The 13,866-nt window shown below is 35.5% G+C and overlaps 1 protein-coding gene across 3 annotated transcripts; it reads right to left on the bottom strand.

The window, feature by feature from the left end:
- Positions 1–1,328: 1,328 nt before the first annotated feature.
- LOC147558390 (uncharacterized) lies at positions 1,329–11,039 on the bottom strand. 3 transcript variants are annotated; one of them, XM_086660041.1, is made up of 18 exons: positions 10,431–11,039; positions 9,651–9,882; positions 9,053–9,148; positions 8,343–8,395; positions 7,610–7,706; positions 6,864–6,937; positions 5,951–6,068; positions 5,263–5,373; positions 4,936–5,012; positions 4,494–4,560; positions 3,544–3,609; positions 3,091–3,198; positions 2,834–2,964; positions 2,612–2,678; positions 2,435–2,502; positions 2,241–2,313; positions 1,863–1,933; positions 1,329–1,766 (listed from the first exon to the last, which is right to left on the bottom strand). In XM_086660041.1, the coding sequence occupies exons 1-18, from the start codon at positions 10,499–10,501 to the stop codon at positions 1,481–1,483; spliced, it is 1,866 nt and encodes a 621-aa protein (XP_086516167.1). In that variant the 5' UTR covers positions 10,502–11,039; the 3' UTR covers positions 1,329–1,480. The 3 variants fall into 3 exon arrangements, with proteins under 3 accessions (XP_086516167.1, XP_086516166.1, XP_086516165.1); XM_086660040.1 differs by having other exon boundaries at positions 9,651–9,869; positions 10,431–10,971; XM_086660039.1 differs by having other exon boundaries at positions 9,651–10,087; positions 10,144–10,897.
- Between the last annotated feature and the right edge of the window lie 2,827 nt (positions 11,040–13,866).

The following is a 13,866-nucleotide window of genomic DNA, read 5'->3' as shown; positions in this document are numbered from 1 at the left end:
GAAATCAAACTTACAGAGTCCAACAATTGGAGGCAAATTTTCAAGTTTAGCATAACTAATTCCCTTAAAAATCAGAAACAAGAAATGGGTATCAATCATTTCATCAAAAACAACAAAAAAGAGTTGAGGTTTGATTGGAAAAGTAATGTGAAGAAGATCAATATGTAGGATTATTTTAAATTTATATACTTGTGGTATTGCTAAACTAGCAATAGTGAGACCTGAAATTAGATCAGATTTCGTTGAGTTAAAACTACAAGTAGGACCCCACTGAAGTATGGGGAAGAAGAATTAATGTATCTCTTCATAAATCTTATCAATACCATCTTATCTCTTGGTTGATTTCCTTGGTGTTTCACTGTTAAATTTCTGCCACTAAAACACTGGATGAGAGTTCATTAAAATTGGTATTTGGATAAACAAAGAACTGGTAGAAGATTAATTAGGAAGAACATACAAACCCCTCTCTCTATCTATATGTAAGACTGTATCTTCATGTGAAAGAAAAGAATTTGGGGGTTTTTGGAGTGGAAAGTAAGGTATAGCATTAAATAATGATTGCTTACTCTTGGGAGATGTATTTGAATCAGAGGCATGAAGCTGAAGACTAGAGAGAGAAAGTAGTGAAAGGGAGAAAGTAGTGAGAGAGATGAAAGACGTAAGCAGTAAAGAGAAAAGGGGGCAGATTTCTCTTTAAAGAAAGTCATTCCCTGGTAAGAGCTGAGTCAAAAGTTTCTCTACTTTTAGGGAAAATTTGGAAAAACTAGTCAGGTGACCAACAATTTATTTTTCTCTATTTTGTTAACCAAACACTTGTAAAATTCTATTTTAGAGAAAAAATTTCTATTTTCTTTGGAAAACTCCCCTATCAAACAGACCCTAAGTAGTCCAGTAAAAAGATGAGTACAAAGGGAACTATTCTTCCGCCTTCTTATCTTTTTTTTTTTTGTTGAACACCGCCTTCTTATCTTGGCAATCCTTTCTGTAAAGCAATTTTGGCACTCTGACTTGTATTTGAGGTTGATTCATGAAAATATATTTGTTTTACTATGACGCTGGCAAAAGACAGTTATTCAAGTCCTTTCGCGGAAGTCTGAGAAGGACAAAATAGTCCAACATTTCATGGTAGAATCAATTCTTAAAAGGGAAAGGATTTCGATATCAGCTCCGCTTTATTTTAACTTGCATAAATGGTCTTCCGAGAGTATTTGGCGAATTATATAAGACACTATAAGAAAACATTGGCTCAATTCAAAGCACAATAAAGCCGATTTTTTTTCTGATAAATATATTATACCGAAAATGTCAAAGAAATATACACACTTGAATAGTCGCGGATCTAGTCTCTTTCAGTTCCAGATCATAAAGTCTCTCAATTAAAATATCATTACCCGTTTCATTTGTGTATACAGGTTAGGGTCATGGTAGCAGACAATGGCAAAGATATGCTCAGTTCCTTTCTATGTCGAACAACCTAATGTTAGTCTTGAAGAAATTCCAGTGGTGCGGATTCAGGTTCCAAGTCCAACGATTTCCTTACCTTCACTAAGGGGGATGATGGATTCTCATCTTCCTTGGAGAAGACTACCTCCATTCTCTGTGCAGGAATAGCAGAAAAACTCCTTTGGAACTTCCGATGAGATGGAGTCTCCTTTTTTGGTGTTGAATTCTTCTCCATTTGAATAGTCGGTCTCTCGATTGATTCAAATTCCTCCTTTAATTGTTTAATGGAACCAAATAGTTCTTTAATTTTTGGCTGGTTTTTCCTACATCATCACAAAATCATGATTCAAAATTTAGAAGATTGGGGTATATTATTGTTATAGACCATGCAAATCTTATATAAATGTTTCAAACTGTACCAGGGTAGTTTCACTTCTTGGGCGTAAAACTGCTCTTTCATGTCATCAACCACATTGAAGGTTGTCACTATCTGAAGGAAAATAAGGAAAACATACCATGAATAAAAAGTCGGATCTCTTTAGAGGTGTAATAAAGGCTGGGCTTGAAGCCAGTATAAGTGCGGACCCTGGTCCACCTGTTCCAGACCGGCTATTTCGGAAGTTTTTAACAATTCAACCACCAAAACAAGCTGTTTTATGGCCGATGGGGGTTCTATAACGGATTTAAAATGCAAATATCATTTTTATTAGAAAATTCGAGTTTTAAAATTAAATAGACGAGTGAAATGTGAAAGTAAGGAAAAGCAGCAAAAAGGAAGGAGGATGAGATGTTCATACCTTTAACTCCAAATCTAAATATTCCTCTTCGAGTCTTTTCCTGGAATTTGTTACAATCGGATTTTCTTTCCCCCTGCAAAATGACATGATGAAAGAAACTTGAAACGGAGTTGATTTCTTCTTTCTTTAATCAAAAAACATTAGTTGTGCTTCTCTCAACTTCGTATAACCATTGTGTACATAAAAAAAATTACCCTTGATTTAAAATCCTCAAGTTCTCCACAATATTCCTGATATTGTGGATTAGAGGCCCCAACTCTACCTATAAAGAACAGTTATTTCATATTAATGAAAAAGAAAATAAATAACATAAAAAATGGAAAGTGCTAGTCCTTGAAAAATTGTACTCAGATGATTGAAGGTAGTAGTACCTCATAAGCAGTAAGGTGACGACGAACCAAGTTAAGAAAATAATCGCCGTATTTCTCCAATCCCTCACTAGACACATTGAAAAGAAAACAGTCAGTAGTTTTTCTTGAAACTAACACATGTATGAGATGCCACTCAAAAAGATCTCGCCTTAGAAAAAATGGATGACTATTTAAGAGTGCATTCATAAGCCACCAGACGAAAAACAGAACAGATAAACGTACTTCGCCTGCTTATCCTTTTGCTCTGTGTATGATGAGTGAAGGACCCAGGTTTCTTCCAGGAAATTGATCCATTTATTGACAACATTGCCTTCTATTCTACAGGAGGCAATAGATCTTGATATCTCATCTTCCTGAAATTTTAGAAAAGATGTTAGAAATGACAGGTTCAATAATATCGGAATTATGAGAACAGCTATGATATATTACTTGATTCACTTCCAAAATCAGTACAACTAGACTAAAGTCAAACATCAGACCTTCGTTTTCAAGTGTGCAACAATCTGCTTGCTAGCTTCATCAAATTGCTCTCTCTCTTCCATGGTATTGCGAAGGCGTAGACGAGCAGCAGTCAAGGAAGTATTTACCTATCATGGTTACCCAGTACAAGATGTTATATAGTCCCTTCATCCATATTAGAGAGTCAAGACTCAAGAAATCATGAAAGATATACAGGACCCTTTTCTTTACTTATTCAAAAGTTTGCAGTTCATGAAGATATATGATAAAAACATAAAGACAAACAAGCTAGTATGTAGGGTTTTCAAGCACGTTATTTGAGGTGCCACTCGAAAAACATTTTGCTTAGTTAAATCTTTCAGTTTTTCACGTAAAATGGCATCATCATGAGCAAGAAGTAACATAAACTTGACAGTTTCAATAGATGAATACAAGGAGGGTTATAAAAAATGAAAGGATAGACCAGAAAATACTTTTTGTAGCTGGGCTTCAAGTTCGTCCTTTTGCTTCTCCAGATCTGAAACTTCAGAAGCCAAATCCTGTGAAGCTACAGATATAAGTACATTGCTTCTATACTCAATGATCGACAATGAACATTACACTAGTTAAAATGGAAGCTGCACTTCAGACACAAACGACAGAAAAATTATGGAGTAGTACAAATAACAGATTTTACACTGATAACTAAAGTGAATACTTTCTTCTGTGGTTTTGAAGGTCCATTTATCAATGTTCTGTCAAATATTTCAAGCTCAAAGCATTCCGAGATTCGTATTAGCAAATATATTTAAATATCTTTCTTATTGTGGATAAATTCATTCAAACTACATTGCTTATCGGAATTAGTTCTTGCAGTAAATCCACTGGATGTTAAAGGGTAGCATATAAGCCTGGGTCCCAGCCTCCCCAGAGACATTTCCTTTAAAAGAAAGCACAAAACCTTCTGAGCGTAAATCTCATTATACGATAGAGAGGTTTTGTTTTTTTACTTTTTTTGAGGAAGTGTGAGATTTTAGATAGTATGATAGTGGGTGTTTTAGGTTTATACAATCACTTTTAAATGTCTGCCATGTGCACGCTGGGCTTAGTATGTTTTGGTTCTGAATTAGTTTCCCTTTTTCTGTTTACTTGTAATCCTGGCTAATAATTAGAATATTAGATATGTCAGAATTAATAACGTCTTCATTATTGCAAAGGAAGTACAAAAGAAAAAGATCACTTTCGGATGAATCCTATCTATTTTAGGTATTATATTGGTATGAAAGTAATAAGATATTTTGTACTTATCGGGATATGCGTAAGTTCTCTCTTTCATGCTTGATTACTGCATTCATAAAGCCTCCCTTCCATCACATAAAGACCAAGAAAGAAGACATGATAATTGGAACTAAGTTAGACGCAATTATCCTATAAACAGGATTACCTTCTCGATTTCAGCAACTTCGGTAACTTTGGCCAGACGAAAGCTAAGTGCCTCTTCTTTGTGACTCCTGCTCAGATAAAGGAAAGTATCGGAATCTTCAAACTTTCAGTAGTTGCCAAAGAAAAAAATACCCATACGAAGTTGTCCATCCATAATATAACAATAAACGAAACTGTTGTGTACAACAACAGACAATGGATAACCACAAAATGCCACATAATACCATCAATGACATACTGACCGCACTGAAAGACATGAACTTTCATTCTGAGATAAATGATTGAAATTACTAGACACCTACGCACCCAACTACTTGTTCTTCCTATTTATGTATTTAAGTACTTGATTGTGCACCACTGCACCCTCATAACCTCTCTCTAATAAATAAGATATATCCGATCGACTAACGGTGTCCTGAAGCTGAGTCAGGATATACTCAGACCTGTGATCTGATATTCGCTTTTCTGCCTTTGTGGTGGAGCTAGCAAGAGATTCTGAAATGACTTTCAACTTGTCAACCTGTACAGTAACAAGAACTATTAATAATACAAACACATAAACGGAAAGTTAATGCTGAGTTGGATCTTTTGGTTGTATCTTAACATAAAAAACAGGATGCCTCCTACCAAGCAACCAAAACATGTCCACGTACCATAATCAGATGACTTCAGGGATGTGATGAAATGAATCTTATGTGACAAATGACGCGTGAAGAGGAACATTTATGAAAAGTACAACAAAAGATAAAAAGAAAAAAAAAAATACATGCCTTTCGAGAATGAGCCTCGCGTGAATCCCCACTGCTTAGAGCTTTCTTCTTCAGTAATAGAGTTTCCAACCTGGAACATAGTTGGATATCTACTAATGCTTCTTTTAGATCCTACGTAGGTAAACATGAAATATATTGGAATATCTATAATAAAGAAGCAGAATATAGATACACCAAAATACCATATAAACGAAAGTTAGTAGGACCCTGCGCATTCTAAAATATTAGAAGCTGAAGCCAAAGGCTATCATGCTTTCACAATTAAGGTTCATTTTTCAACATTCAAAAAGCGTAACCCTGAAAATGTGTTTGAATTTAAACCACGTCATGGAATTATTTCAAAAAGATGTAAGTGCTAACTTGCTACTATCTTCTGTTACACTTGTGTTTTGGTTAAAATGGAAAAATATGTTTGATATTTGATAACACATCAAAGAGAAAAAAACAACGATTACAATATATAAACAATTACACTGAAACCAACAATAGGAGATCAAGATGGTATGGTGTACCACAAAGAGCATAACTTGGATAACCTTGAACACCACGCAACTAATGTTCTTAAGAAGTTACCAAGAAACCCCAAAACCTACTACAACTTAGTTATTAACTCGTTCTCGAAAACTTAAATTAGTTTAAAGGGACCTAGAGACATCAATTATTATGCAAATCTCTGAATCCAGCTTACCTCCACCGATGCATTAGTTGCTTTTTCTGATTTTTTCCCTTCAACCTCACTAGATGGTGCCACAGATACTTCCATTGAATCAAGCTTTTTCTGTAGATTTGAAGCTTCAATATCTATTCTGATACCAGGAAACAATACAAAGAAGAAAAAGAAATGGTCAAGACTAGTAATCTATCACTACAATACTACATCTAAAAGTAACTAATCTGAACATACGTGGCCGCTTCATTTACATTTTTATCAGGAAAGTAAAGCAACAGGGGAATCCTATGAAAAAAAAATCTGTACAAGGAAGTGTGTGCACATTATACTGATCTTAACAATAATTTGGTTCTCTATCATAACCTTAACGTAGAACAGCAGAAATGAACTCACATAGCAAACTCAATTAGTGTAGCATCAATTATTCTAATGACCTATGTATATGAATCTTTCGAGTGGCGACCTATAATATAGAGCTAGATAAAGTAAAAAAGACAGCTAAGGTACAATTTGCACCACATGCATATATGCAACACCATATACACCATCATTGCTGAATGTGGATGAATTAGACCTGATGATCTATGGGAATGATCTCTAACCAAACATCATGGGCTCATGCAGACGTGAAATCTACAAACACTACTGAACCTGGACAAGACTTCAAAGGCTTCACAGATTCAGAAAAAAATCATCTCCCAATACTTTCAATACAACTGATTCTCTGTGAGAACTCTGTGCTGAGAAAACTATTCAACAAATTAAAGTCCATCCGTCTGAGTCCAATCAGAAATGTGCAAACAATAAGAACAATCACAAAATAAGAATCAAGATAAACAGCAGTCTTGACAAGTCATAAGTCAGACCCTTAAATTGCAAACGGAGGAAAAAAAACTAAAAGCTAACTCAAGAAAAAGAGGTCTTTAGCTACCTTGAAAGATCTGCACTTATCTTCAACCCTGAAATTGCACCCTGTGCAAATTCGAGCAATTCTTCTCGTTTTACCTAAAAAGTAGTCAAGAGTTAATAAAGAATATCATCGACCACAAGATAATCGAGACGATGTTATTTTGTTGTATTAATGTTTAATTTATTAAACTGGAACTTCATCGTACAAGACTCTCAACAAAACAACATAAATCACATAAACAATGTGAAGTCAAAGAAAAAATGACTTAACAAACATCAACATAACTAATGAGTACATATGAACTACATTATTCATTTTATCAAGCATATGTGCTTGATCATTTGAGAAGTAATGTTTAACCTATTAACATAACATAGATACTCACTGAACATGTACTACATTATTCATTTTATCTTTCAAAAAAAAGAACATACATACTCACTGAACATGTAATATGTCTGTTCATAAGCTCTAATGTGTCAAGTTTTGGTTTCTATCTCATTCCTTTAATCCACTCTTTTTTTTTGAAAAATTCCTTTTAATCCACTCTGCATGTTCCTTTGCACTGAAATTTTCATGGTTTCTTTTTGTTGAACATAAGTATATTTACATGGTTTCTTTTTAAAGAATCTACTCCTTTTCAGTATTTTCTCTATTTTTGCCTTGTCACATACTCTTAGCCATCAAAAAGAATTAGAAGGATTACGATCTTCTACAAGATATTCATGATCATCCTTCCTACTTATGGTTGGTTCATAGCCATTTACCAATACTTCATCTTCGTAGCTTGAAAATGCTCCTGCCAGGTCTTGAATTTTCCCCATGATTGCAGTATGAACTTCCTTTCCTCCTGCAAGACATAGGCTGATATGGAACCAGAGAATACATTAGTGTGTCAATTATAAATTGTTCTCGCTTAATATATCTCAAAGGCTCAAGTCAACTAGAACGAAATTCTCAAATAAAATGAACTATTGAGAAATAAGGATAAAACTATATAAGACATACTATATAGGTAACTTAGAATAACTAACTATGATCCCTCAAATTAAAATAAAATTAAATGAGCTTCACTACCTGTACACACACCATATGCACATTTTTTACAAATCTTTTTTATAGAAGATGCGAAATAAATTTTTCTGATTTTCTTGAGATGAATGGGTCAGAGTTGAAAAGGAGATCCGCTTAGAAATTCTCTTATCTGAGCATTTTCTTCTTCCTTCTCCTTCATGAATTTACAATGTGTTTTAGTTTAAGCTGACGGTAACTAGTACAACCTTGCACATCTTGTTCTTAAACAATTCTATAGCCTCCAACTTTGTAATAGCTACAACCTCAGCTACAGATTTTTCAAATTCACGGCAACACACAAATGCAGTTGATTCAACATAAATCATTTGAATCAGATTTCATCCTGCTCTTAATATCTCTATGCATGTGTCAGACAGGAAGGTTAAGTGAGGATAGGCATCACAAATACAAGTATGAACAACTCACCCAAATATATCCAAAAGTAAAGAAACCTCTTCCTCATCCGGTGCGTCGAGTATCTGCATGATAAAAGAAAAAAATTCCGCTGAGGCCCAACTCCAAGTTCAAAGAGGTTTACTAAGAAATCAACTTCACAAACAACTATAGTAAGTAACCATACTGTTATTTTCAATTGCTCATACTACACACTAGAATGTCACTTTACCATACCAGTGAAAATTTATACGGATCAAAATTAAAATATAGATATATCCTGTCATTCTTCTCCTAGGATAGGGTTGTTAACTAGTTCAATAAGATTATGCAGAAAACATCCTCAAAGTAGAAGAATTCAGACTGGGTATATGCACTTGGGTGAATATTTTGACTTCTCAAACGTTCAAGAGAAGGATATATATTAATTTCCATTTACATTTGATGTCACTGTTTTAGAATTAAATAGGCACACACAAATAATGCATTAAACTCCAAATTCTGCATTTTTACCGTCAAATCCTTCTGAGGATTATGTAAGAAGCTCAAAAATAAACCTTCACAAGTTCCAAATTATCACATTTTTTTCCTTAGGGAGCTAACTCCATAAAGATACAACAGTCAATCCCGTCTGTGGTCATATACCAAATGAACCTTAGAGTGCTCCCAGTTTAAACAAGTGTTCCTACTTCCTACAAATATAATTTACTTAGCATATGATGATTGATCATACCATGACTCACCATGGACATTGTCATGCCTTCCAGAGCTTGACTGGAAAGAAATACATCACGAAAGTTAACTGGTTCTCCCACCATATCAGGATCATAATATAAAACCTGTTTGTCACAAAAAGCAACAAAGAAACTACTCAGACATATATGATCAATAGAAGTTCTACTATAGTCGACACAAGCACAAATATGATAATCTTTACATGTTTATTTAAAAGATAAACTACCTGAGATGCCAGAACAAATAGTGCATGATTGTGCATCTTATCCAACTAACAATACCTCACCTTATGAACAATTTTCCAACTACATGCAAGAAAGCTTAATATAATAATAGACACGGTTGCAGGTAAAGAAAAGACCAAAATCATGATATAGCATGTTAAACATAAAGTACGAGACCATAAACGAACTGTGACATTCCAATATTTTCCGGAATATGCCCCTTAACCACTATCTAGAAGTGCATTAATGATCGTCACAATTTTTTACTGGAAGCAAACTTACCATAAACTTCAGTCTAAAATCTCAAATCCTCAACTAAATAATGACAGACCGCAAAGAGCAAAATAAAAAAGAGCAATAAAGATCACGAGGTTTTACTCACCAAAGAAGGATTTCTTGGAGAATCCTTGGTTTCACTAGAATCAGGGGTTTCAACAGCTTTTTGCCTGTCATAAAGAGAATCTTCAGATAGTCTTTCAATTTCTCTAAGTGCAACCAACCACCGCCTCAGTAGTAGTAATCTCTCTACCCCTCTGCAAGAAACGGAAACCTCTTCTAATCCCTTTATAGCTTGCTTAAAGCTTTTCACATTCCGAACTCCCTGCAGTATGGTACTAGAAAATGATAATGAGGAATGCACTAGGTCAAATAAAACACAGTTTATAACTTCAAACTTCATGGAAAACATCGTAATAAAGTAGAAAATCAAAATTTTAATCACAAGAACTGAACGTGTGTTTGTAGTCTTTTTCGCTCTTCTTAATTGGACCAATAATCGCCAAAACCGGACTGCACGGAGGCACGGTTGATATACATAAACTGCTAAACACATCAAATCTACATTGTTTTGAACCTTAACCTCTCCCTTTTGGCACAATCAGAGAACCCGATTTTCATGGAAGACCAGAATCTAGCCATTCATATATACAAAAAAAAAAAGGAAGAAAAAGCAATGTGGTACTATTTAAATAAGAATCAAGCCGAAAAATGACAAATTACGCTCATAGAAACCCTAAATTGAAACTAACTGGAAAAAACAGCAATAATAAGCAAACAAAAGAATAGAATGATTGAAATGAAAGAAATCCAATCAAGAACAAATAATCAATTCAGTGATTCACCAAAATAAACAAGAAAATAGAGCGAGAGAGTCAGGAATTACAATGCGATCTTGCAAAATCTTTGCTCCACCAGCAACGGCTTGACCAGCATGTTGAACGACAGTATCGGCATAATCACGAACGTATCGAGTTAGATTGTTTTTGCCGCTAACCTCGACGGCTTTGTAAACAGCAGACCTCAACCAAGACATCACAACTACTACCACCACCTACACCACCACCACCACGGAACCTGTAATTAGGGTTAAATTTCGATTTCGTAATCAAAAAGTGATCGCAGAAGCAGATCGAACAAACAGAAATGGAGGAGAGAGAAAGAGATTTTGGAGGGTAAAGATGAATGGAGACGGAGAAGGGTTTGAATTTCGGCATCATTAAATGAGGAAGAAGACGGAGTCAGCGTTCTCCGCGTTCCCAATGCCCTTTCCTTTAGGGGATAGAGAGAGAGAGAGAGTCGCGTTTGGAAATCTCTATGTATGTCTCAGTCTTCTTCGGCTACTTGTTCGGCACCGGGTATTAAACAATTAATATTAGTTTAACGGTTTCTCGTGGCGCGTAATTGTTTAGTTGGTCGGATGGCGGACTTAGACAATGAATTGTCTTCTTAGGTAAAGGCTAGACGTGCTGGGCATCTGAACAAGCAACGACCCAAGTCCTTCTGTATCTAAGGGCAAGTCCAACGTAGGGGTTCGGACTCCCAATTTCGAGAGCTCCTAAATTTTGGTAGCTCGTGACTTTCTTCAGCTCCAATGTCGGATTCTTAACAGGGGCAGGGCCGTGGCTGACAATTTTGGGGCCCAGTGTCAAACTTTAATCGAAGCTATTTCACACAAATTCGAGTTAAAAAATTTGGGGCCAAGTGCCAAAAATTTTGAGACTTAGACAATGAAGGGTGCTACTACAGGTACCGGACCAAAAGGCTGTTAACATCCAAAAATTTATTGACTTGGGTCAATGGTCATTGACCCAATGTCTCTATAAGCATCGTTTTTAATGTGAGTGACGTTCACCTTTGTTTGCTTCTTCCAGGATGAATCTCAAGGACAATCTTCGCAGTACTCCCAACGTGATTGTAGTACTGAGTCTACACCACAATGAATGTGAGGTGGTGGATCATGTAATGTTAAGAAACATTTCACACGAACTGGTGATCATCTTCGAGAAGATATGTCATGGACATTTGAAGGCATTACTCGAGACATTATTGTGAACCCGCATGCTATTCCTTCAAGAATGACAATTGCTCAGTATTGAGTGTATCATGGGAAAAGTTGCAGCTCACATGGGGAATGAGGGTGATGCTACTCCATTTAGTAATATCACTGTAAGTCATTAAACTGTTTCAAATTTGGCATTTGAAAAAGGATCACCTCTAATAACTTCATAAAAAAATAATTCATAAACTTCCACGTGGACTTTTAAAAGGAAAATATCTGTGAAGATGAACGATGCAATTATTAGCTTTCGTGAAGTAGAAGTTCGGTGTTGAAAGCTTAAAGAGAGAAAGTTTGGAATTCCTAATTGGGTTTAGATTTTGTGAAAGATGGATGGAGGGGTTAGGGTTAACTCCATTTTGACTGGTGCCTACATAGTTGGACGGTGCTAACAGATTTTTGGTCAGGTGCCTTTAGAGCCACACCCGACAATGAATTGTCTTGTGCTGGCCATCTGAAAAAGCAACGACCCAAGTCCTTCTGTATCTAAGAGCAACTCCAATGGCTGTCTTAGGCCGAAAAAATCACTTTTTCATCCAAAATTTTCAGCCTCAGCTCAGCCTAAAAAATTCAGCTCCAACCCCAGCCTCTCTTGAGGCCGAAAATTTGTTTATGTGGGAAATGCGTGTGTGGCGTTTTTGTTGGTGTGCGAGAAACGTGTGCGGTTTTGTGTATAAACAAAACACGTGTTTGAACTATTTTTGAAATAATATTTTTTTCAAGGTTGAAAAATTATTCGGGGACCGACACTTTCGTTTAATGTATTTTAATTATTAATGTGAAAGTTTTTCTTAGAGTTGAAAGAAAAATTAAAACTAATTACATTAAAAAAACGAAAAAAAATAGGAGAAGATCTTGGTCGAAGTTGAATTTTTTCCAACGGCCAAGATCATCCCCAACATAACCGTTGGAAGTCCCCAGCGGTCATGTTGGGGACCTTCAGTCGCCCCTAACATTAGGGACCTTCACTCTAACACGGGGAACAACACAACACAACACAGAACTACCCAAGCCGCTCCAGACATCGGACTGGCTTTGATCCGTTTGTTCTAATTCTTATTTTATTTTTTTGAGATATCGTCCACAATCTAAATTAGTCATTACGTATAGCCTAAAGCCCGACAAGGTTAGTAAGTATTATTTATACCTTTAATAACCCAAGTTCAATAATCATGGATTCCACTTCCTCTGGGAATCAAACCTAGGACCTCCAGGTTTTGAGAGTTTATGTCAACACTATCAACCACATTCGGGTGAGGATATGATTTTATGGAATTTTACATTGTGAGATTAGATGGAGTCATTTCCCCGCTTTATTTAAATTCAATTTTGAATGGGGTGCACACTCTCCGAATAGCTATAAAACGACTGTAAGGGTACTTTTGTAACCGTCACTCTTTTAGGTTTAAACTAAAAAAAAACATATTTTTTTCCTCCATAAATATCAACCCATTTCCTTCCAAACTACTACACATCTCACTCTCAATCTAATCTATTCCTCAATGATTATTTTATTGTTACACATTATTAATTTTTCTCTACATTTTACAATTTCTAGTTCATATTTCATAATCAAAGTTAAAGGTTTGATTAAGAATTCTCTACAAGTTATATAATTGATCAAGTTCAAGTCAAAGTGCTTTAATTCTTCAAAGTTTCTTTTATAATTAAGATCAAGAACTAAAGATAATTGTTCTAGATCAATAATTGTAGAGTTTTTATAGCTCACATTTCATAGTCAAGAATTCAAATAAAGAGATATTTATATTTCAAACTCTTTATTTTTCACAATCCTATCTTTTTTTATCTATGGATCCTTCTCAATCTTCTATACTTAACACTCATTTTGTTGAGAAGACATCGCAGGGCGTTCTACTTGTTAACCATATCTTCTTGTGAAGACATTGCAGTTTTTCAAAGTAGATTTGAAAGTAAAGTGATTCTGCGAGGAATCGAGTTGGGGTTTAGGTTATCGAACGATGATGATTTTGCTAAAGGTCGCCCTCCTTCTAGCGCAGAATTGCCGATGTCAAAATTTTACCTTTTGATATTAGTTAGAATGATGAGACTGTGATGCTGGATCTCGCTGTGAATGGCGAGATTGCTAAGTTCCCCTCTTCTTGACCTGGGGAGAAACCTGGAGCTCGGAAACCTTTTTGTCGCTCAAGACAGTTAGTTTTCCCCTTGCAGTCAAAAGAATTGAATATTGAGCGAACCTTTTTGCTCGTACCTTCTTCGAGACAAGTTGATTACTTTTATAGGT

Source organism: Eschscholzia californica, unplaced genomic scaffold (assembly GCF_041429995.1).
Source record: "Eschscholzia californica isolate CP2 unplaced genomic scaffold, dmEscCali1.0.p SCAF_2, whole genome shotgun sequence".
NCBI lineage: Eukaryota > Viridiplantae > Streptophyta > Magnoliopsida > Ranunculales > Papaveraceae > Eschscholzia > Eschscholzia californica.
The sequence above is the reverse complement of the archived record's forward strand: the minus strand, read 5'-3'. Positions and strand labels throughout refer to the sequence as shown.